Below are 26,029 nucleotides of genomic sequence, written 5' to 3' on the forward strand. Positions count from 1 at the left end.
GAATAAAATAATTCTGAAACTCAGGATCTGTGGGTAAATAAGGAGTAAATGCATCACGTTGGTACGGCTGATTTTGAGGCATATCGCACAATGTTTCCAACCACTGATCATGATTATCGTACGAACCTCAGCCAGTTGGTGAGTCTGGACCTAAAAACATGGAGTAATCTAAGTATATGACTTGAAATCAGCGATAAAAGTAATGATGAAAATGAACAACTGGTATCGCAGAAGAGTCCATAAGAGCATAAGGCGAATCTCTGCATAGTGAGGATATTGTGGATGCAACAGGTGCAAATTTATTCTACCCTTTGTCATAGTAAATTTTAAAAGTGATGAGCCATAGAGAAGAGCATTCAGACAAGAAGAACTGATCGTATGAAATAATTTATTAACACATCGTGATATACAAACCATAGACATAATAGAAATTAGCATACAATTACACTTATGTTATATGTAAGTAGAAAATAACAATTAATAAGTATTGAATAAGTCTAATGCTATAAATAGTCATTAGTACTCACAGAAAAATGAATAATTCCAACAGGATTGAAATTGTTACTCAATGTAGTTTAGTATCAAGTGAAATCTCCCATAATACTTGTATGTATTGCAATAAATATAAACATATTTAAGTCGAATATGGTCCAAATATTGTTAAAACCAACCGAAACTCCGTTAATCATTGGTAGTGTAGTACGCAAATCATACAATACAATTGTTTTCTATCAAACGTATGAAATCATTACTTTACAAGGTTAATAAGAGTGTAATGAAGAAATATTGAATTACACATACGATTACATACAGTAAAATTTGACAAATAATCTAGTATATCAACCATCATATTATATGTAAAAAAAATAAATAGGAAGGTGGAGAAATAAAGCTGAGAACAGAAATGAAATTTCAACAAAAACGAAATTAAAAGTTTGAGAAACATTATACACTAGCAGTGACGACAAGAATTTTTGTAAGACTTTTATTCATGATGCATAACGCTTTAAGATACATGAATAAAATCCGGTATTCAATTGGATGTTATTCAGATATAGTTAACAGTAATGAAAAATCATTGAAATTGTATTTCATTAACTAGTAAACAGTTATCAAAAATGAAAATGTCGATTTGCATTGGGGAAAAAAGCGCTCAAAATAAATTATAAATTAAACAAGCGACAATAGAAATGAAGTAGTTTATCACATTACTATGAAAAATTATTCACGCAATTAATAACCAACCAATAAAAAATATAGCAATAAATAAACATATTTTTGACATTGTTTCTGAATCAGCTCCCCAAAAATTGTCTGGTGGTATTGCTCGGTTGCTGACGCCATTAACATTGTGTGAATTTGCAGGATTGCTATTACCTCCTAAATTGAATGTTGTTGACAAGAAACCGAATGGAAATGCACCAATGCCCACAGACATTCGGAAATTACCTCCATCAGATCCACCGAACAATCCTCCCCATGTACTTCCAAAGCTTCCAACCCCCGGTTCTGGTTCAGTACGTCGACCAGCTGGGCGGGGAGGAATTTTAGTACGAGGGTCTTGTGTATGGTCCGCACCACGTCCATAAAGGGGGATGACCTAATGAAGGAAATTGAATAAAAATATTGTAATTTGATTACGGAAATTACCGTACAATTTTTCATATTTGAGTAAAGGAAGAACAAGGATCATGTATTCTACTCAGTAGCTTGTAACATACAAACAGTTATTGAAAACGAAATAAGTATAAACCATATTAGAAAAGTATTGAATAAAACTGAGAATAATAAGAGACAATAATTGTAAGAGAATTAAGAATTATCTAAACGCTCGCTTGTAGGGATAACCAATAAGATAAAAGTTAAAATATCATGGAAACAATTTTCTTTTGAAATAGAAGATATGTGGCAAAGATTACGTAAAACCTGGAAAATATAGAATTTTCGAGTGGAGCTCAGAAATACAGAATACGGAGTGAGAAATCACAATTAGGATCATGGAAATGTTACGCAAGGCTTCCATAGATGCGATGACTGATGACAAACGACTAACTGTTCGGGGACTTTTAACCTATTCCGATTGTTGTTGCCGACATAGATGAATATACGTTACCTGAATTTGGTTACTATAATTTTTTTCAGACGATGTGGGACTTACATTATAGGTGGAAACTTTAATATTGTTTGTGACTGGAATTAATATGAAATATTTATTTAGTTTATGAAACAAAATTTTCGATTATAGTGAGATCTGAAGGTATTATTTTGCTACTGAAAAACGTAATAGTAGTTTGATACTAAATGTGAAATTAATGTATATGGATAGGCCCATGTCGAGTTATAGTTTTATCAGCTCAGAAGTAGATTATTCAAAGAAATATTCAAGCTATTCTGAAGCTCATATTAAAATACGTGAAAGCACCAAACAATTTGGATATAAACAGGAGAACCAGTAGAATGAATGAGTGAGCGAAAAAAAGCTAAACAAAAAGATGTATATTCCAAAATATTTATACAAAGGAATAAAATTTCGAAATTGAAATACTAAGATTAATTTTAATGTCTTTTTTATGCGACTCAGCGTATTAGGGATGTTAAATCAGTTGCTGAGGTTGTGAATCTTTATCGACTGAGATGGTTGGGCCACGTGATAAGTATGCCTGAACACTGATTACCACGACACGCAATGCTAACCGGTGTTGGGGATGGTTGGAAGAAAGTTAGGGACGGCCAAACCAAAACATGGCATCAGTGCTTGAAGTCACTAACGTCTAGTCTGAGCCATGTTGGTAAATGCAGACTACTTGGTTGTGGTCCGCGTGACTATCGTAACCAATGGTTGGAGACTCTTGGTGACATGGCTCAGAATCGATCACAATTGTGTAGGTGTATGCACTCTCTGTCTTCCCTTAAACTAAGAGATTAAAATCGCTCCATATCTTTCTTTCTACGAACTAATTCTTTCTTCCTGTGCTATGTCCTTATATCCAATCTTTCTTTTATATATTACCACCATTGACTTTTATGAATTCGTTGTTCATCTTGCTGTGTTAATGAGGTATGGTAACTTAGACTGATGCATATATGTGCCTGGTGATACGTTGTAGCCGACTGATATGAAGCATCAATAAACGCATAGTGTTTAGAAAAAATAGACTACCAAACATAAGAATGCGTAGATTTTAGGAATATAAATGACTTAGAAGATTATAGTAACGGCAAATTTGCTTGTCGTATAAAATTACCTTTAATAAGTTACTGTAATAGAAAAATAGAACTCACTTTATCACTACTGATAGCAGCCTTGCAAACAGGGCATACCGTGCGGGTTTCAGAAGTTTCAAGCCAACGATGGAGGCATGGCCAACAAAATAAATGGCCGCACATGCTAACTACCGCATCTCGAGCTGAATCAAGACATATATTACACTCAAAAGATCCCGTTGTCCCATTACTATCAGTGGTCTCGGATGTGTTGGCTTGATTTGACTTATCAGGGTTGCTTTTAGGTATATTTGACTTCGAGGTAGAGGCGGCTGTCGATGTTTCCATTTATCCTTGTTCGTCAGTTGTGTAATAATTTACCTAAAAGAACACCCTGAACATCAAAAGAAAATAGGAAAATCACCATAGAAATTATAACAATCTCAGTGTCAATTACAGAAAATTAAAATGATTTACTACACATAGCAAAATCATATATATTAAGGATGTGACAAAAGGTGTTCTCTGAGACTTAGCGGAACTGTCATGGTGAGATTTATTTGACACATTATGATAACAGCTAGAACAGAGAAAAAAGATAATCCTGCTAACTTTAGTTATACACAGCATCACGACACGTCATGAGATAATAAATTTAAGTAGAATTAAGATGAAATCCTTGTCCATTAATTTACTCACAGAGCTACACAAATTGAAATAAAACATCAAAAGAATCTCAATGAGTTGCTGATTAGTTTGAAATATTGTTTCTTCAGATTTATTAGTTGGTACAACTTAACGGAACATCGTATTGTTGATGAACTGTGAATATAAGGTCAATATAAACAAACGAATGATAGCTAGTAATCGGATTTGAAACCTTCGGAACTGAAGTATTCACAAGGAATTGATATGTGCAATTAATTCTCAAAGTTTATAAGCTATATAATTGAATTTAAACTATAAAATACACCAGTACGGAAAAACTGAATGCTATGAAATCTTGAAGAGACATGCTACTTTTTATTATTTCAATTATGAGAATTGACTCTATGATGCTCATTTACTTCTTTAACTAGCTAGCACAACTGAACGCAGAACGGTTGCACACGACTCACTACACATAGATCAAGGTCAGTTACATAAAAACAATTTAAAGTAAAATATTTGACTTTAAAACGAATAACCTGTTTACTATTTTATAATGAAGGGAAACAATCTGGATCTTGATATTTCTTGTAATTCAATGAGCATGGCTATATTCAAAAATACATTAAATTATTTTGGCAGATGATGGGAGATATAGTGGATAACTAGTAGATTATATAATTATTATTAATTTTTCCCACTGAAACAATGGCTTAGTGGTTATATAATACTCCATTTTTATATTTACTACGTTATTGGCTAGAGCTAAGTTTCACCTATGTAGACAACATCGTCATTTCACATAGAAATTTTCGTTTAAAATCAAATATACGAATAAATATTCGCAAATCGATTTACATTACTATTTCTGATTTTTGTGACAGAGGAATTAATACTTATAAAAGCATTTATAAGCTTTTTATAGTATGAGTTAACACTTTCCTAAACCGTTATTGTCAAGCAATTTTCACAATCTATTCTGGTCATTGACCTTAAAGTTTTGCATCTTAATCAAGTAATCAAATCACATCAATGGCAAAAACGATGAAACATTATAGACTTCTTATAGAATTTGTTGTGCAGTTTAGGAAAATAATGATTTGTACAGATAATATTTCAAGACTAGGTATCATACACATAAGAGTATACTGGTTTGTAGAAAAATAGTTAAAAAATGCAAATTAAATTTGACAAGCCTCAGTAAAAAATCAAACAACATTACGTTCGGAAAAATGGTGACAAAAAGATAAAGAATAGTAACCTAAAAATATGTATATTTTTATTTTTTTTCTCCAGCATACTACTATTGAAATTAATACAACTGTTAGAGAAATTACAAGTCACAGATTACAAATGCACAGTTTCACCAACAAGACACATCTCAGATACAAAGACTTTTGCTAAAAATAAAGGATATTGACCAGATTGAAATATTAATTCATTAAGGTGAAGAATTTGAATTCTGAACAGACACTATTTCATGAGTTCTAGACTGATACACGGCTAATTCAGTTGTTATATTTTGAAGACAAGACGATTTTACACGAAGACCAGCTGCGATTCGATTGAAACTTTTCTCGTAGACTTTACTGAGCTCTTCAAAAGCACAATTAGGTGGTTTTAGTACAGGATACTAAAAAACAGGCACAATAACAAACAACAGATTTAATATGATACTTAATTATTCACATATATTTCTGTAGATATCAGACGTAAGGTATGAAATGTCATAAAAATTATTCACGATTAAATTTAAAAAATTGCATTTCGACACAAAACAAAAGCAAAATGTGAAAATCGACTTCCTCTTTTTTTATTATTAATTATTGATAAAAGTGAATTAGACTAATGATTTATCTACCATTTTATTAAATTACGATCATACGTTTAAGCAAATTGAAATCGGATGCTTGATCAATATTAATTCTTAGCTTCTGTGTAAATCGACAAACATCATCGCCGGATAAAATAAATATTGAACTAAACACTATAATCAGAGTACATACTTACTGGAGAACGGAGAAACGACAATAAAATTTATGGTTTTCAGGGAAGTATTATCTTTATTGTTCGGTATCATAAATATAAACTGATATTTGAAATAGCAGTCAACTGCATACAGGAACCAACCAAGATTTGTCCCCTATAATCTATGATTATTTGTGCTATTGCTCAATTCGAAAACATAATTTAATTAGAATTTAATGATTACTAAACAACTAACACTATGATATACTGTAAATAATATTTAAAAAAAAAAACAATTTCACAACCTGTACTAAGAAATCTTCAGACAGCACATGTGTACAAGCATTTGAAGCAATCAATTGAAATTCTTTACATGAAACATCATGACACCAAGTAGACCAACAATCGGTAACCTCTACCAGTTGATCAGTAATAGTTACCAATTTCGTTGTAGTATAGTATAAACCAACAGCGAAATTGTCTAACAAACTGAGAATTGGAGAATGATTTGAATTAGTGTTTATTACTTTATCTTTTTTATTCTTTCTCTTTTGATATTTATTTATTTCATGATGATAATGGCTAAAATAGAATGAAAAACAGAGTATAACGCACCGTTGAAAATTACAATTATTCATAAAAGCATATTTCAAGAGCATTTATTAAGATTTAGACTAACAATCCATATCACTTGATATAAACGCAGTTCAGATATGATAAATATTTATAGCATCACAAACTACATTTAAGTAATCATTATCATTAAAAAATACACTGATAATAGTAAATTGTAAAAATCTAAGAGCTTAACAAATAAAATTATAGGTGGATATGAGGAATAATTTATTTGACTTTGGTTATATGAAACTGAATTAACTAGTAGTGCAAAGTAAGGTGGAAAATTTGTATACTTTGCTACATGAAGTAAAATTATTGTGAAATAAAATTGTGAAACGAAGATGAATGAGATTTCACAATATTTTCGAAACAAGACCAATAATAAATTATGTAAAAAACTTAGAAAATGTTCCATCACATCAGCGAAATAAGAAGGCATTAACAAGATAAAAAAAAAGGGAATGCAAATGACATGACATACGAAAGCAGACAAACAAACGTATAAAGTGTACTTTAGAAGGATGAAATCAAATTGAGAATTTAAAATATCAACGATAATATAGGGTTCAAGGTTTATGGAAAGAGAAAGGAGGAATACATTGTATCAATGCTACTGGTTTTGAGTCATACCACTAAAGGTCATCAAAAAGATTACCTTCAGGAAATGAACAGTTTTCAAACTGCAGTCGCGCCAGACTATTACTTTTATTCGCTTGCTTAACCAAAATGTTGAAAGCTTTACATAACTGTATATCTGGTTCGCTAAGTCTACGATCACCAGTTACTTTTATTATTAGATTAGAAACTATGGAAGAAAGCCAGAAAGCTTGTGCTCGAACATTCGTTTGTTGAGACCGTAATCAGTGAGAGCTTAGATAAAGACTATGAATACAGAACAGGATTGTTACAACTGACGTAGATTATATGATTATAATTAACACTAAATTATGTAATGAAGAATTTATTTTTAAGAAATTTAAACAAGAAACTAAGCTAATAATCACGATACTTTTTACTTGAGTGAGTGACAACTGAAGATACAATTTGTTGACTTCGCTCATTTTAAACCGTAATTTCAGTAGCGAAAATCGATTTGGAAAATGACCTTCTATAATCCATTACTTCATTGTAAGAAATGTTGATCACTCGTTGGAAGAAATTTGATGTAATCTCGTTTAGAAATTTGAAATTTACTCGTAGTCTAACTACTCGTTAATTGACCTACTTACCATTGGTGAAGTCATCAGATAAAATGTTCGGTTGAACCGCCAGGATAACTAAGATGATAACTGTGATAATATGTTATCTACACTCGGGGTTGATGCATATTACAGATTTAAAACCAGTAAAATTATGTGACATATAAGTATAATTCGTGTATTAAAGAATGATTTGTTTCATGTAAGGATAAATAATATGTGTTTAAATTTACCTCCTAGGACGTAAGGAACTTTGAATCATTGATACTAGCAAAGTTGCCAAAGAAATACTTTCATAAAACATTGTCAGGATTAATAAAACACCACCAGGATGAACAAAATCGTTATCACTAGAAATCCCGTTAGGCAAATGATCATCTTTTGGTGAAGACAGTAAAGAAGTATTTATAGCTGGATAAACCTTTGGTATGTCTGTATCTTCAGAAGTAAGCTGTCCAGACAAAAACGATTCATACAAGGACTTAAGAAGATAGTCCATGGATTTCTTAGTAAAAGCAGCTAAATGTAACAAACATGAAGAACAGTTTTAATACAGTTTATTTATTGGTAACAAATTAACGGAACTGTTCTCAATTTTGCAATGAAACTATTGTGACTTACAAGAGTTTTCGGAAACCAGACCATGAAGTCCTAATATAAGTTCAATACCGATAGATAAAACCCTTCGGTATGGTCCGTAGCAATATAATGAAGCGCATGATACATCTGGCAAATCAGGGAATGTTCTGAGTATTTGATCACGTTTTACCATAACACTCCATGACTAATAGAGGAAAGAAATAGGGACAACATAAAGTGATTCTTGTAAAGGGACAACAATGGGAGGAATCATATATGAAACTCTAATAAATTTTTATTTCAGTATTACCTTTGAATTACATCTTTGTTTTAGGCCAATAGACATAAACGTATGACCCAGCTCAGAGTACGTCATAGTGACTTAAATGCATTTACTGTTAATCTTCCTCTAAATTTAGAAAAGTAAATCATCTCAAACTTTTCATCTTCTAATCCCATTTCTGAATACTATGCTGCTTTTCATCTAGTTAATTTCTTCTTGATTATTCTGATCTAAGAAGCAACTAAGGTCGACTTATACTTGTGCCACGTGCTTTGTTGTTTATAATTAACTATTAGTGCAAATATGAACCTCTCCAATTAGTCACATATCATACCAGTACACCAAGACAAAATCAGGAGAAAAACCAGAGTGGATGTAAAAATACCAACAGCATAAAACAGGTAACAACTTTTGAATAATATGTTCAAAACTTTCAGGAAGTTGATTGATGAATTTTTGTGAACTAATACGACTGATTTAGTCAAAGTACTTAACAGTAGTTTAGTTATCTGGAGAATGCTGACTGAGGTGTCTACCTGCCGACATGGCTCGGACCAATCATTAATGGTAGAATGTCTTGGTTTAACCAACATTAATACTTTAAACTAATCCGGAAAAAATTACTCCACCACTGTGAGATTACCTATGACAAATTAAATAGAAATAGGGAAGCACACAGACCTGATGAACACCACTCAACATAACCAGTTCAGATGAGAGTCGGTCACGGGGTCGGATTCGACTGTTAGAGTGAAAAACATTCAGTACGTTTATTCAAGCCCTCAATACAACTTCATATCATCAAGCATATTTGACTGGATTAGAACGTGGTCTTCAGATTAAAGAACACGTTCACGGATAGTGAATATGTTTACAGCACAGTAAAGATTTAGTCGATAAATTGATATTTTAAAATTAGATTCTTTGGTTTAGTGATCCTGAGTTCCAGTTATAAGGGATTGGGTCGATATTTTAGGAAACGTGATGATCATATTCATTTCTTTGGGGATTACACAATACGATATCTGCCCTAAAACAATCAAAGACCAGTGGACAGACGTACAGTCGTTGTACTGTTAGGGATGCTAGACTTTCATTCCCTTTGCCGGTTTTGGTTGATATCTTAGGGGCGGCCAAACCAAAACATGGCATCAGTGCTTGAAGTCACTAACGTCTAGTCTGAGCCATGTTGGTAAATGCAGACTACTTGGTTGTGGTCCGCGTGACTATCGTAACCAATGGTTGGAGACTCTTGGTGACATGGCTCAGAATCGATCACAATTGTGTAGGTGTATGCACTCTCTGTCTTCCCTTAAACTAAGAGATTAAAATCGCTCCATATCTTTCTTTCTACGAACTAATTCTTTCTTCCTGTACTATGTCCTTATATCCAATCTTTCTTTTATATATTACCACCATTGACTTTTATGAATTCGTTGTTCATCTTGTTGTGTTAATGAGGTATGGCGGCTTGAACCGATGCAAATATGTGCCTGGTCCTATGTTGTAGCTGACTGACTGACATTAGTTGATATCGTAATCTTTTCAAACGTAGCATTTACAAAGACTATCTTTAAACTCTAACACAATATTCGTAAACTGAAAGGTTGGTAAGGAAAAATGAGAATAGCATGATGAAATGTACGATTTTTTGTACTGTGTAATATGTTAGTAATGCTGAATTCCTATCGAACATAGATATTTACTAAACAGTTCACATACACTACAAATTGTGTTTACAGGAGCTAGTGTGTATCGTGATAAAATTGTCATTTAGCTGAACTAACCAAAATTAAACATAGCAACAAAAAAGTCTAACGATATGACATTCACGAAACAAAACGAACTAGTAATTTAAAATTGCTTAATTCTCTTGTAGATGGTTCTTTGGTATGTGAATCGAGATCATTCATTGTCGATAAAAGACTGTTTAAACTTTTGACAGATTCTGGTGGTACGTTCTCTGCAATTTCATGCTGACTTTCGGAAATCATATAATGTTCAACTTTTACAATTGACATTACAAGCGAAGTTGCATAGACAATAGCATTTAGAGTTAAACAACGGAGATTTAACCACGATTTCTGAAAAAAATACAGAAATAAGAGATACGTTGAAACAGCGAAATAGCATGATATAAAGTAAGACAAAGGGATAAGAACAAGTTTGCACGTTTTATAATGCTAAATATAAGTGATAATTATTGGTTAAATGATAAGCATGAAATTTCACCAGACTATTAATTCGAAAAATATAGAAACTAAACGACGATTACCAACATCATATTGTGAAGTAATAGAAGAATTCGGAATCGTTCAAAATTTACACATTTATGTTCTGACGATGATACGCAAGGAGCCACAAAGTGAGGTGTGATTAAAGCGAGAAATGAACGCCAAATGAATAATTAAGACAACACAGTCCTGCTGTAGGGAGTCCCTTGAAGGAAGATTTGATTGTCTTAAAGAAGAAATAAGTATGGCCACAGAAAAACTATAATCACAAGTCAATGGACTTGGAAGAGAAAAGGAACTATGCAATAGTCAAGGTGTGAACTAGCGCAATTGAGCCGAGTGAAGAAGATTAAAGAGAGTTAATTTTAACATATCACAAAATGGATATTCAAAACCCATTAAAAATTGTCAATTATTATAGTAAGCCAGAAAACTAGATATCTTCGACAACAGTGAACAGATGTGTACATTAGTGAAATTAATTGATTAAAAGATTGATAACTACTGATTTCTGACATTATATACTAGATGGAATGTTAATGAAGGGATCTAACTGGCATTAATAAGAAATAAATGCTGGAAAGTAACTATTTGAAAATGGCTCGAAAAGATAAACATAGTCAGGAAAAAAAGGCTTATGAATAAATAGGAAGAATAGTTAGCTTACCAAATGGTCAAATGACAATCGAACGTTTTCAACTCGTTCATATCTAATAAAAAGTGAGTTAGAAATCGCGTAAAATACTTCACTTACTGATCAAAGTTCGGTGTGACTGAAAAGTCCCGGCAATCAACAATCATCGGAAGTTGTTTTGTAACTAAGAGGTTATGGAAAAACAGTATAAACAATTAGACTCATACAAATAGACACTTGAAAAGTGTTCATAGGAAAATCAATTGGCATGTCTAATAAGCAAGTTTTATCTACTTACCATTATCAATACTAATTTGAGCCTGACCGAGTTGCTCAAGAAGTGTATCAAAGCTGAAAGTAAAAGACATAATTTAAGCCAACACTGTGTAAAAATCTATATAAAAAACATGATTTATCTATTTAAAACAGATTTTGGTACAATAGGACACGGAAAAAATCCGCCACACAAATGAATTAATAATATTGTGACGAAATAAGGGAAGGGTAGTGCACTCAATAAATGAGCAAGAATAGTGTCCAAAAACGATCACGGAAGTTTTCTTTGGGTTAAGCAAGTTTACCATATTTTTATGAATGTAAAATAAAACTACAGCGGAATCATAGTCGGATTCTATTCTGAGTTATATCTAATAACGTACTTAGTCCAATAATTCGGACGATTCTAAAGGACTCACACAGAGGGTCGTGGTGAACTAGCAGATTCCAGTTCCATATTTATTTCCTATATCATGGTGACATATCATCAACTGACCACCTTCTCGTCTCTTCACCTAGTTCGAGCATCGGTAAAAAACTCATTAAGTAGAAGTTAATGGGATGATATTCGTAAACCATATCCAAGCTATGGAATCTAGTGTTTCAAACTATCACATCAACTGAGTTATCGTCATTGAGTGAAACATATTACCGAAACTCAGCACCACTAAAATGGTGTTGCCACCAGGTCTCAGGAATCCTTTGAGAAAAAGACCACTGAACATGGTGAGACATTGAACATTCTCAACCTGAAAAAGCCAGGTTTTACGAGTATACCATAGATCTGTTCTCACCAAATCTTTTATAGTCAGATTAACATCACGATGGCGCCAAAAGTGGCCTACATTGACATACGCCGCTTTGGCTTTCAGTATATGTGCACTGACATCGTCAGTTACGACACTACTAGCTATCGTACAACTATCCAGATGCACGAACTGTTGAACACAAAGACTCCTGCTGGTTTTGTACAAGTATTTAATGTTTTAAAGGTGAAAACTATATGCTGCACTTACGAACATTGATTGAGAGCTGATTAAATGAGGTTTGGACAGCTTATGCACTATAGTGCAGTCAGACAATGTTTTTCTCCAGATGACAAATCCACACTTACCACATACTTCCTTCATATCTGTTTCTAATACACCCTCGATGGAAAAGTTGAAGAGGAATAGTAAGAGATGACAACACCATATAACTCTACTATTCAGATGGGACAATGTAGGGAGACGGTTGTATGCCCTTAGTATGTCTGAGGCGTTTGTATACAGATTTATCATAAGCTCCTCAACCACTCCTTGAACAGACAATCCCAGAAAAGCCATATCTAACGAACTGAAGGCACCCTTGGTATGAAGAAACGATTATTGTTCTGTAATAAATGTGGTGGTGTCCGAACGTATGCCAGAGAGTGGAGGTGATAAAAGCACTCACAATCGGAAAGAAAGGCATTCTGCTTGTCGCGAGTAAGCTCTTCACGAGTTTTGCACATATTCTGTGGAATATGACGGATGATAATAGTTTAAGTAACGGAAATTGTATTTATAATCTTATACCTGGTACCAACGTGACATGGTTTTGATATTAAGTCTACCCTACCATGGATTAAAATATATCACAATAAATTACAATTCCTCCTACTTCCTGAAGAGAAAAGAAGTGCAAAAGAAGACTTCTTGCGTCTGAAATTTGGGTAAATCTTACGGATATTAATGAACTATCACAAGAAATAGAAATCATTTAACCTGTTATATTCAGATTAAAAACTTTTATCAGAGGTAGTAATCCATACTATAATTCTCAACCAATACTCTCAAGTATGACCACTTTTTATTACTGTTGTACGTAACAAATCAGCATGCATCACGTTGTCGTCTAAAGGTCACATTTTCAAAGCAAATAAACGAGTGAATTATGGTTATATAAGGTGAATACTTTATTAACCAGGAAAAATTTATAATCCATATTCAAACTTTGATTTTACGGTATGAGTAATAAAAAAGATATCATCAATAATACTTACTCATGTTGTGAAACAATCAACTGCCAATGAAGCATTTCAACACGGACAGTTAGAAATACGTCAGCATTATGAAGTTGGCTGATAAATTGTGTGAATTCACGAACTTTTGTATAGGCATGTTTTCGATATGCAGCGACTAAAAACTCTTCCGCTTCCGTGACCATACTGTTGGAAAGTGTTATAATCTTCTGATAAAGACTATGTACAGAACTACTATCGTCAACTTGTGACTGTGTAGCCACTATACTTGCACACATGGCCAATGATGGAGAGGGTTTTACAATTAAATGCCTACAATAGTAATGACAGTATTAAAAGTAGTTTTACACTTCAAGTCAAAAAACAATAATAATTGCTTTGTTCAGTGCAGAGCAAACCTACATTCGTTTGTGGAACGTTAGATCACACATGTCACATTGGTAAACTCATAAACAAAATTAAATACTTGTCGGTAGATACATGAATATGAAGAATTAACACTAGAAAGTCAATCAACATCGAAACAGAACCTAGCACGAATGTATATCGGTTTGAGTTGCTACACTTTACACCAGGACAACAAAAAGAGAAACTAACATATTGAAGACAGAAATCTTCAAATGGAATGAATATCAAAGTATGAGAAATCCACCTGCAGCTCCTCTAGAGTTACTGCCGGTCCCAAGCCCGGTTAAAGGAGGAGGGTTGGGCATGGGGTTAGCGTCCCCATCCCATAGAAAACTAACTCGCTAAAAGACGCTAACCAGAAAAAATAATTCAAACCATCAAAACTCTGCCTTGGGAGTTAGGTCTTCAATTAGAACTATAACGTCTCATGGTGAAAGCCGAACTCCTTCGGAAGCCACGAGGCCGATGCCCCTTCTAACAACCAGAGCAACAATTTTTTATAGGTACATGGAACGTCTAGACAATGTGGGAGACTAGGAAGACCAGTCAAATATCAACGGAAATGAGGAGATACAATTTGGCAGTACTGATAATCAGCGAAACTCATTGGACCCAAGCTGGACAGAAAAGGCTAGCTACGGGAGAGATGCTGCTATACTCCGGTCACGAAGAGGAAAATGCTCCACACACTCAGGGAGTTGCTCTAATGCTGTCCAAAGTAGCACGAGATGCACTTGTAGGATGGGAATCTCACGGATCCAGAATCATCAAATCATCATTCAAAACAAAGGAGGTGATCACAATCAATATTATCCAATGTTATGCACCCACCAATGATAGCAACGACGATATTAAAGATCAATTCTACGAGCGGCTGCAGTCAATCATAGAGAAATGCCCAAGAAAGAACCTCACCATTCTAATGGGAGATCTAAATGCCAAAGTCGGAACAGACAACACCGGATATGAAGATATTATGGGAAGACATGGACTGGGAGAAAGAAACGAAAATGGAGAAAGATTTGCAAATCTATGTGCATTCAACAAATTGGTCATAGGGGGCACAATATTTCCACACAAGCGTATACACAAGGCTACATGGATCTCACCGGACCACACTACAGAGAACCAGATAGATCATATTTGCATCAACAAAAAATTCCGAAGGACAATGGAAGATGTGAGAACCAGTAGAGGAGCTAACATAGCTTCAGATCACCACCTAGTTGTGGCCAATTTAAAACTGAAGCTAAAGAAGAACTGGACAAACAGTACTACAAAGGTTCAATACAGCCTTCCTTCGAGATACTAACAAAATCAACGAATTCAAGGTAGCTCTCAACAACAGGTCCCAAGCCTTACAGGATCTACTGAAGGAAGAAGAAACTACTATGGAGGACAACTGGAAAAGCATCAAAGAAGCACTGACTTCAACGTGTCAAGAGGTTCTGGGCCTCAAGAAGCATCATCATAAGGAATGGATCTCTATAGAAACACTGGACAGGATGAAAGAAAGGAAGAATAAGAAGACAGCACTTAACAACAGCCGAACACGAGCAGCCAAAGTGAAGGCATAAGCTGAATACACAGAAGCAAACAAGCAAGTGAAGAAGAGCATTAGAGCCGACAAGAAGAAATACGTGGAAGAACTAGCAACGACGGTGGAAAAAGCTGCAAGACGAAATATGAAACAGCTTTACGATACAACGAAGGAACGAGCAGGGAATATATAGTAAACCAGAGAGACCGGTCAAAGATAAAGAAGGTAGGCCAACTACTGAAATACAACAACAGCGGAACAGATGGGTAGAGTAGTTCGAGGAACTCCTGAATAGGCCGGCTCCAATGGATCCACCGGAGATCGAAACAGCACACACAGATCTTCTTATAGATGTCAATTCACCAACGACGGAAGAAATCAGAATGGCCATCACACAAATCAAGAGCGGGAAATCAGCAGGACCCGACAATATACTAGCTGAAGTAATGAAGTCAGACATCGAAGTAACTACAAACATGCTTCCCCTTCTATTCAAGATTTGGGAGGAACAAGTGCCGATGGACTGGAAAGAAGGATACCTCGTCGACATATCAAAGTAAGAAGATCCCAGAGAGTGTGAGAACTACAGAGGTATCACACTACTGTCAGTATCCAGAAACGTTTTCAACAGTGTTGCTGAACAGAATGAAAGACGCAGTAGACACCTAGCTTCAAGATCAACAGGGCGAATTCCGTAAGTATCAGTCGTGTACAAACCGAATCGCGACACTACGGATCATTTTTGAGCAATCAATTGAATGGGATTCGTCACCATACATCAACTTTCTTCGACTATGAGAAAGTGTTTGACAGTGTGGATAGAAGGACCTTATGGAACCTTCTTATATACTATAGTGTGCCTGAGAAGATTGTCAGCATCATACGGAATCCATGAGACGGACTACACCGTAAAGTCGTGAATGGGGGTCAGCTGACAGACGTATTCCAGTGAAGACTAGTGTCAGGCAAGTCTGCTTACTCTATCTCTCTCTTTCTTCCGGTGGTTGACTGGATTATCAAGACTTCGACATCTCAGGGAAAGCACAGAATACAATGGACAGCTTGGATACAAACAGACGATTTGGACTTCGCAGATGACCTAGCCCTTCTATCCCATACACATGAGCAAATGCAGGTCATGATAACCAGTGTAGCAAAAGCCTCTGCATCAGTAAGCCTCAACATACACAAGGGAAAAAGTAGGATCCTCAAATACAACACGGAGAATACCAGCACAATCACACTTGATGGAAGACCTCTGGAAGAGATAGAGAGTTTTACGTACCTGGACCGCATCATTGATCAACAACGTGGGGTCTAATACACATGTAAAGGCACGGACTGGCAAAGTAAGGGCCACATTTCTACAAATGAAGGACATGTGGAGCTCGAAACAACTGCCAGACAACAAAGTCACAATCTTCAATACGAATATCAAGACAGTTCTACTGTACAGAGCTGAGACTTGGAGAACTACTACAACTATCATCAAGAAATTACAAGTATTTATAAACAGCTGTCTACGCAAGACGCTGAATATCCGTTGGCCGGATACCATCAGCAACAGTCTACTGTGGGAGAGAACAGACCAGTTTCCAGCTGAAGAGAAAATTAGCAAAAGACGCTGGAAGTGGATAGGACATAAATTACGGAAATCATCAAACTGGATCACAAAGCAAGAGCTAACTTCAAATCCTAAAAGGGAACGGAAAATGGGAAGGCCAAAGAACACACTGCGACGGGAATTGGAAGGAGACATCAAAAAGATAAATAGCAACTGGAAAGAATTTCCCAGGACAGATTTCTATGCTCCTCTACGAGGGGTAACAGGTGTAAGTAAGTAGGTTTCCTAGAACAGATATTCAGTCATTCAACGTCCCCATTTTAAAAAAACGATTATATCCACCAGCAGTTTTATAACTAATATGCTGTCGTTGAAAAAAAGTTATGTTTAAAACCATGAATTCAAATCTACTTAACATAGACAATATTTAAATTATAGAAGACTTGCTTACCCTAGTGAAAGGAACAGCAACTGCTTGATTTCAAGTTTGTCTAACTGGGGCAATATAAGTTCAGGACAATTAAGAAAATCTGAAGAGTATAAATTACACAATTTTATGCGCAAATGGTGATTAAGATTTGTATGTTCTAATCCGATTATATAAATCCAGTAAAGAGAAAGAAGTCCAGTTCCGAGAGAGAAGGAACACTCATAAGCCGGAGAGGATGTTTCCAAAAGCGAGGATAAAGATAGTAGCAAAAATCCATCAACTGGATAAAGGTCAATAGTTGTTTCATTATTAACAGCAACATCTTTTAACTTCTTTAGTAAAACTTCACTACGATCTGGGGCATATCCAAAGTAGTAACGAAGTAATGACTGTAAAGAAGCTCCTTGATTATTAGCACGTGCTATCTGGTGAGCGCACAGATGACGATAAATAGTCTTATCTTCTTTGTTTGTCTGTAAAAAGTGATAAATATTAACAATTATAAGTGGTGACTCAGAAATCTCAATGGCGCAAATGCAATCATTCTTTGTCTTTCGTTACTTCTTGAACACCAAAATCTTACACTTTTTCTACACCTACCATTGTATACTACTACCAATACTGTTACCAATTCCACTACTCTTGGATTCGTCTTAATGCTTTCATCTCGCTGTGTTTATGTTGGATATGACTAACTGATTGTTATAAGTGGTCAGACTCAAGTAGATATAATGGATGACAAAAGAACTTCAATCAAGTAGCAAAATTCTGGCATAAAGCAATTATGACTACAAAACGAATAAAAACATACGAAAGAATCTATTCTACTTTTGGTACAACTCGTGTCATGGTAAATACACTGTGATACGTTTGTCACGAAATAATATTAGTGTAATGCATTTAAAGTGTTGTGATCAGGCTCTACGATACATTATTGTGACGTAAAACATAAAACCCTGGTACAAATAAGAGGTATTTGATGCACGACATTAAAAAGAACCTCCAGAATGCTACAGACATTCAATAGTAACGAAAAGAATAAGAAACATCTAAAATCTTGTGTAGTCCATGAGGATGAACTAATCCACGAAAATTCAAGTTACTTTATTAAATGGGATGTGGATAGTTGGGAAAGAAGTAGCATAATATTAGTATGCAATAACATACATGTACAATAATGATGTTAGACTAAAAATGACTTACGAAGTTCAGATCTGTCTCAGCAACCTCCATAACAAAACTAATATACTGTTGAGAGCAAAAAAAGATCAATGTGACAATATTAAGTCATTAATGCCTTAAATTTCAAAGATCAAAATGACAAACATATCAATTAGAATTTTTCATATAAAACATAACAAAAACCGCAATACAGAACATGACATTTAGAAGTAGCAGTAACAGAAATACATACTCACGATCATTGATTTGACCAAATTCTCACGTACATTCTTTGAGGGTAGTTTATAATAAAATACTTTTGTCGTGACAACAGTGACAGATAAGTATGTCTAAGAATATGCGCTTAACTTGACTGTTAATTCTGGTTTATAAATGGACAGACCAGAACTAACACCCATTGAGACGTCCACTGTATGCAATCACTGCGGATTAACCATCTGATTCAAGAAAATATAAGCTTTATCCTTCTGTGATGTTTTCGGTTGTTGTCTTTAATTGTACAGTGCTGATACATCTATCGGATCGATGATTCATTTGTTTAATTATAACATTTGGTCATTGACTACATGAACCGATGTTGTTAACGTAGACTTAGTTACTTGGTCATAAATTCCTCTGTATACTTGACCATTCAAATTTTTCCTCGATAGTAAATAAATATTCTCAGTCACTTCTTACAGAATGTCGCAATTGTAATGCTTCTCTGTACCTCCTACTATCTTAACGAAGATTTATTTAAAGTTGTAACCACTTACTAACTCCAGTAATTTGGTACATATCCCTTTTTACATTTTTGCGGTTTACAGTTGCTTCTTATTTTCTTAATGATTTAAAATCTCTTAAAGCACATAGTTTAATGTCAGATTGGAGAAGGCTGCTCTTGACTTACAACAAACAACGAGAAATTCAATTTCCTAAATTCCAACAGCAAGTATTCGACTAGAGAAACAAATTTTTAAACCGCTCCTAACTGACCGCAATCACGAATGAGTGTAAGTAAACGGATTCAGTAAATCAGAAAACCTGTTTTCGACTGAAGTTTTACTAAAAACCACTGAATGTTTTTCTTTCAGTTTTAGCATTGTAAACAAAATAAAGACCAGGAACAAGTAAAATATAAAAGATTTAGGACAACGATGAACAAGTCAGTAAGAAATCTTATAATGTACTGGTTGCATCATACACACAAAAATAAATCTGTTTGAGTGCTTGACTAAGTGGGCTGCTTGGAAAAAAACAATAAAATCATACTACAAGAGCAAAGAATATAACGAAGGAAATCAGAAGATTTACCTTGATTTGATCATCCACATTTGGTAAAACCATACGTAAAAGGTAAGCCAAATCCATAGAACATATGGGCTTATGAGAGAATGTATTAAAGTAATCCTCCAAGAATGTCAATGGATTATGATTATAAACAAGATGCATTCCCAACTGTACCAGGTTCGCATACATATCCAAACGCGCCAATTGCGGACCACGATTATAAGGATGATTCGTTATGGCGATGTCGATTAACGACATAACTTTTTCTACACTATTTTATGAAAAAAAATTGGCTGCTTATTCATCTTTCATTAAAGTAATAGTAAATGAGTACCAAACAGTGTTTAAAACAAATCGAAGTAAAAAAAACGATTGCAAGCTCACTCAACGTCTAATGTATCAGAAACGACAAATACAGAGACGTGTTGAACGTTGATTAGCACCAATTAACAGAATCCATCCATAAACAGTAGCTAGAATTAAGGTTACTACACAAATGGTCTTAAACACTATTGGTGCATATAACCAAATACCCCGGAGCAATTTCCTGTTTCTCGAATATATAAAAGATATCTGATAAATTTGTTTCTAAACTGTCAGATGCAAATAACCTATGACCACATGTCATATGCTAAGCTAATAGGGGGAAGAATAATGAAGAGATTACAATGTATTAAACAGGTTTTTAAAAGATAAAATGGAAACCAAATTATGTATTGTAACTCGGACTTACTTAGAATGCACAAAAGCTAATATAAATTACTGCTATAGATTATGTTATTTATTTTATTTAAAATACAAGGAATAACGAAAAGATAGAACTTTAAGCACATATTCTTTGCACATCGAGATCAGTCATCACTAGAGTACAACTTCGCGCAAATATATATTACATTTTTATATACTTTTAGTGAACTGACAGATCCATCACTGTGAGTTAAAACACTGGTTTGAACCTACATACTTCTGAATAGTAAACTGAGTAAATAAAGCGGAACCGGAGTGGGACTGGCTTCAAATTACATTCCGATGTCTATGATCACTGGCCCCAAAAAGAACAACTTTCTTCAGTGTATAAAATATAGTCCTAATTTTGGTTGCTCACTAACATTGAGATTCCTTTCACAATTTATTTCCCTTACTACTTTCTTTTCTCCAGTGTTGCTACATGAACAGATATTTGTCAGTACCAAGTTCCAGGTCGTTTATTAAAGACCGTATACATACCCAGAAAGATATTGAAAGGACCTTTACAAAGTGTGATTTCTGAACAATTACAACTTAATCGTATTCTGAAGAATTTACTGCATACATTCACGGTTGATCCACGAGACAATCTTGATAAGAAAAGGACGTAAGCATATGAGTAAGCAGATGAATCATCTCTTTAAGCTAACTCTAATCCATCACATTGTGATTAATGTAGGTTTTATGGAATACTTTTAGTGGGGAATATACTATGTACTTGACTGAAGCAAGTGGGGACACATGGAATTTGGTGGCAGAATAATTCTCGTTGTGCTACGATAAGACGTACAAAAAGAATACAGGTTAGTGAAATTTAGATCTCTTTTGGAAATATTACCAATTTGTAGATTTGGTGAAGCCGGACTACTGGTACTGAACCCAAAAGTCACAACCTGGACCTCAACAACTAAGTTTAAAAGCAAAGTGGAACAAACTTGATTAAGACTGTATTGACCACACCAACAAGATATAATGCGTGATGTATTTTGATTACGAAGCGATAAAGACATAAAAATATTAACGCATTACCGCTGTATGTCTTTTAAAGACGTCTCAATTAATTTTTTCCATGGTGTCCAGTCGTCTGGGTTGATTTGTGTTTGGGATTTTGCCAACTCATAAAGATCATCCCATATGTCCAAATGAGCTAACAAACTGAGCTTCATGGAAGAGTAATCGCAAATGTAGTCCTCGTTATCGATACGATCTATTGGAATGATTGATATTATCTCAGTATAGTGCTTTTTTTACCTGTAATGTCTTTTCGACTAAGAAGTTTATAAGCTTCTTCATGCTTTTGAAGGCGAGCAAGTAATTCTATTAGCACCTGAAGCTCAGAATGTCTAGACATTTTTCCGTTCTCGGCTTCCCTGATTAGCATCTTCTCCGCCAGCGGCAAATACATACGATGTCCCATTATAGGATTTGATTCGGCTTGCATTATTGTGCTCATTATAACCCAGTAGTTGAACGCACTTGACGGGAATTTTTGTAAAAGAAGCCTAGCAGTTGCTTGCTGTGCAGAAAAGTTCCTTTCCTGAACATGATGAAGGAATAAACAGACCAACAAATCTTCTCTGTTAGGTGACCTTTCAAGAGAACGTTTTAAGAACTCATCTATTTTTTCACCCTGTCCAGTTTTCCGAAAATAACACATGATGACATTAAGTGTAGACTCATCAGTGGGGTATGACTTAATGAGTTCGTCAGCTAGCAGATTGGCTTCAGTAATTTTTCCGGATCTATGGAGTGTAAGTGCTTTAAGTGCCTAGTAGAAATCTTGTAGGATAAACAAGTGATCAAACCTTTGCTGACGTGCAATTTGGTGTTTTTTGAGAATTTTATTTGCCTCTTGGAGTGCCTTTTATAATTGCCACTTTCGAAAGGTTCTGTAGTACTTTTATTTTTATCCAATCTGCTGATATAGAAGACATACCGACTATCGACCTCAACCGAGACTCCTGGAAATCCAAACCAACCGACATTCCGAAGAGACAGCTTTGAACCACGCGGCTCTGAAAAGCTTGAACAAATGCATTATTTGTAGTGGTAGGTAACCTTCCCCCCCAAAAGGTTCTGTTAGTCTTCAGTATTATTACTGACTAGCTTGCTTACTAGTTTCAGTGAAAATACTTTAGCATCCTCACCAGATCACAATTGGTTATGTTGTGCTACTCATCTCTCGCGACAATTAGTCAGCTTAGTTCACGTATTTTCAGACCAGTTGAATATCCTCCAAATGTATCTTCGAATCTCGTCATTCCTGACCCGTTGAATGACCAGGTTTCGGGTCTTCAATTAAAAAGATGTTGAGGACAACGGCGTTCTCAAACCATTGACATTTTTATGTTATAACCATAGGGGAAAAATGTTCCGTGTCAATTGGCTTTCCTCTCTAGGATTAATAACCCAGTTATGTCAAACCTGGAAAATTATTGAAAAGGAAGGATTATGTCATTACATCAAAAGGAGAATTGTGATGAAAGATTCGAAATACAGATCAGTCATCTTAATCTTCATAGGTGTATATGTCATGACAAGATAAATCGAATAAACAACTCGAGCAAATCACTGGACAACGTCAATTGAATTTCACTGGACTATGTAGTCAAAACTTTTGGACATTTCTTCAGTCTTAAATAGAGTAGACGATGTGGCGGTAAATAAATTTCCAAAATAAATGTCTCTAAGTCCTCGATATTGGATGCTGGCCACATTAGTTTTAATGGACTCACCTAGCTGAAGACGCTCGGTCATGTATACGCACTGGATCACGAGTGGGAAAGCCGTGCTCAAGATCCCCTGCAATCGCTAGCCAGTCTAGCCCAGTCGATTCTTGATATAGTGGAAATTCGCATTTTGCCATTTGGTAAATAAAGAAGGAACGAATTGAGGGAAGAAATTTCTTTTCAATTCTTGATATATTGATAGCCTATCGAATATATCTGCGAACCTCCCCGATTCTGCCTTTTGCTTTCACTTGGTGGGTTCGGCTCATATTAGAAGGTGATACTGGTTAAAACATTGTCAAATTCAATATACTTGTGGCATCTTCAAAGACAAGGTGTTATGCCCCAATATAATCTCTATTGGTACTGGTTGGTGACTAATTTAGTTGTTGCACGATAACATTTCGGTTGAATCACTTTTGTCAGTCTAGTTGACCACGGCTATAGAACCTAAACGTTCTGTTATCAGACTGCTATTTACTCACAACTTACCGAAAAGTACTCCGAATTCATAACTCACAACGGCCTCTGAATTAACTAGCTAAAGTCGTTTCCCTTACACATTTACGGCAGCCCAGCTGTCATAAGACGCTCTCTCTATCCACCAGAAGTTTCGGTTACTTACATCAGACATCCACTTCAGCACAAGCTCGAATATAATATCCCCCTTTACTAATACCATCTTCCTAACCTGTCGAAATAGTAAATCTGATCACGCCTCTCAAAGGGATTTAACATCCGTATCTGACTACATCAGTATATGGCTACATCAGTTGCATGCTATGGAGTATACCATCATTTGATTCCTCTCCGAAACAACAAGGAGTCTAGACCATGGACTATCACAAATAGTCTTCGGTGAGTGATACTGAACCGTAACGGAATGACTGATCACGTAAAATGTGTCGCTGACTTAAAGAACTAATCAGAGAACGCTGAATGTTTAACAAGTCCTGAAGGTCATGGATCGCTAACGCGGTTTTATTATGTACTACAGGTTGGTCGTAATCTGTGTAACGTAACCCACTTTAATCTGTTTTCTCAAAGTGCCATATTTCTAATGGGCGTCTACCCATTCTTTAAGCCTTTTTAGGTGATGAAGGGTAGGATAAATTTACCAATCCTGTTGTCTGAATTATTACTATTCACAAACAGCTTATTGGTGTATAAGTGTTGTGAATAAACCACTTCGGGTTTTTTGGAAATGCAGTTGTACACAAGTTTCAATAATGTTTGCAGAATATTCGTCATATCTAAACAAATTCTATAGAATTTGGAAGAATATTAAGCTGACTTCAAAGAAAGAAAAGAGGAAAAACGTGAAGGAGAGAAATGTTCAATATATAAATAATTTACCAAGCATATTAGTGAAAACAGAATAAGAATAAACGGTGATATGAGTATTACCAAACGAAAAAAAAAAATAAATGAGAAAATGAGTCGTTGATTTAGTGTAGTTTGATGGTAGAATAAGTGTTTGTGTAGTGTCATAAAAATCCTAACTAATTGGAAATGGTGATCAAATTCAATTCAGTATGCTGAGGATAAAATGAATCCGGAAAGTTAGTTTGTCCCAGTGTAAAATTTGTGCGGTTATTGAGAAACAATGGAAAATATTTTCGACAATTTGTCAAAGCTAGTATCCTCATGGCATGGTCTGTATATACACCCCACCGGTAGATAATTGTTCGGATCAAACTCCATGGTATCCAAGTGGAGTCATATATAGCAGCAAGACATCCATTCTAAAATGTTTGAACGGGCATAAATAATTTTACCTCCTCTTATTCCATGGGATCTATCGGATCGAGGGAAAATGTAGTTTAAAGAGTCATAGGACATGGATGATTTGCACTACGTTTCTGTAATAAGTACAATGATTGGGTTTACAGGGAGTAAAATGGTTTTAAATGGCTGACTTTATTGGAGGGAGCGGGCATTGAATGAGAGAATAGAAAGCCGAGAGGTATCATCGAGAAGCCTGTTAGAGAATGGATTATGGGCAGTAGCTCCGTGAATACCCATGAGATTAACTAAGGTATGAGTTTTGTTGTGAAGAGGACTAGATTCAGAAACTTTTTTATCATTTGTAATGTACTTACTGTTGCCAGCAGAGAAGCCAGTGGAAGTGCATAAAAAGTCTCCTGATTGTTATCGACTTTTACATCTGGTAGAAGCATTGTGCACATCTTGAGAGCAGAACCAATAAGGTTATCAGGTTTGTTTATGAGACCAAGTAACCACTTATACTTGGTGGATGTGTAACATGTTTCAGACGTTTGTTTCCAAGGTTTGTGGCTGCTTTTAGCTCCCATGTAATTTAGAGAGAATCCAGTGTTAATTAGGTTTAAATATATCAATGTCTAGTGCGTGGTCAGTGTTAGTTATGCCCATAACTAACCAATCAAGTCGTTATTTGGGCGCCCACCACCATGTCAATCTGGCCCGAAGTATCTGTAGACTATCCCTGTTGCATGTGACCTGTCAAATAAAAGACATTATTATCCTATTATAA

The 26,029-nt window shown here is 35.1% G+C and overlaps 1 protein-coding gene across 2 annotated transcripts in view; it reads right to left on the reverse strand.

The window, feature by feature from the left end:
• The window catches only part of NAA25_1 (N-alpha-acetyltransferase 25, NatB auxiliary subunit), a gene marked incomplete at both ends in the record, with an annotated part of 28,818 nt that extends 2,989 nt beyond the window's left edge, over nt 1–25,829 (reverse strand). Inside the window, 17 exons of one of the 2 annotated variants that reach the window (XM_051213419.1) lie at nt 1,246–1,600; nt 3,283–5,485; nt 6,126–6,402; nt 7,871–8,156; nt 8,259–8,421; nt 10,347–10,583; nt 11,401–11,443; nt 11,488–11,551; nt 11,666–11,718; nt 13,667–13,957; nt 17,609–18,060; nt 18,791–18,835; nt 20,063–20,309; nt 21,815–21,992; nt 22,037–22,682; nt 22,722–22,861; nt 22,901–22,941. In XM_051213419.1, the coding sequence (XP_051069399.1) occupies nt 5,294–5,485; nt 6,126–6,402; nt 7,871–8,156; nt 8,259–8,421; nt 10,347–10,583; nt 11,401–11,443; nt 11,488–11,551; nt 11,666–11,718; nt 13,667–13,957; nt 17,609–18,060; nt 18,791–18,835; nt 20,063–20,309; nt 21,815–21,992; nt 22,037–22,442 (2,934 nt within the window). Of the gene's footprint in view, nt 1–1,245; nt 1,601–3,282; nt 5,486–6,125; nt 6,403–7,870; nt 8,157–8,258; nt 8,422–10,346; nt 10,584–11,400; nt 11,444–11,487; nt 11,552–11,665; nt 11,719–13,666; nt 13,958–17,608; nt 18,061–18,790; nt 18,836–20,062; nt 20,310–21,814; nt 21,993–22,036; nt 22,683–22,721; nt 22,862–22,900; nt 22,942–25,616 lie in introns of those variants that run through there. The other variant, XM_035733054.1, reaches the window with a different exon arrangement.
• Nucleotides 25,830–26,029: the final 200 nt, after the last annotated feature.

The sequence above is a fragment of the Schistosoma haematobium genome, chromosome 3 (assembly GCF_000699445.3).
Source record: "Schistosoma haematobium chromosome 3, whole genome shotgun sequence".
NCBI lineage: Eukaryota > Metazoa > Platyhelminthes > Trematoda > Strigeidida > Schistosomatidae > Schistosoma > Schistosoma haematobium.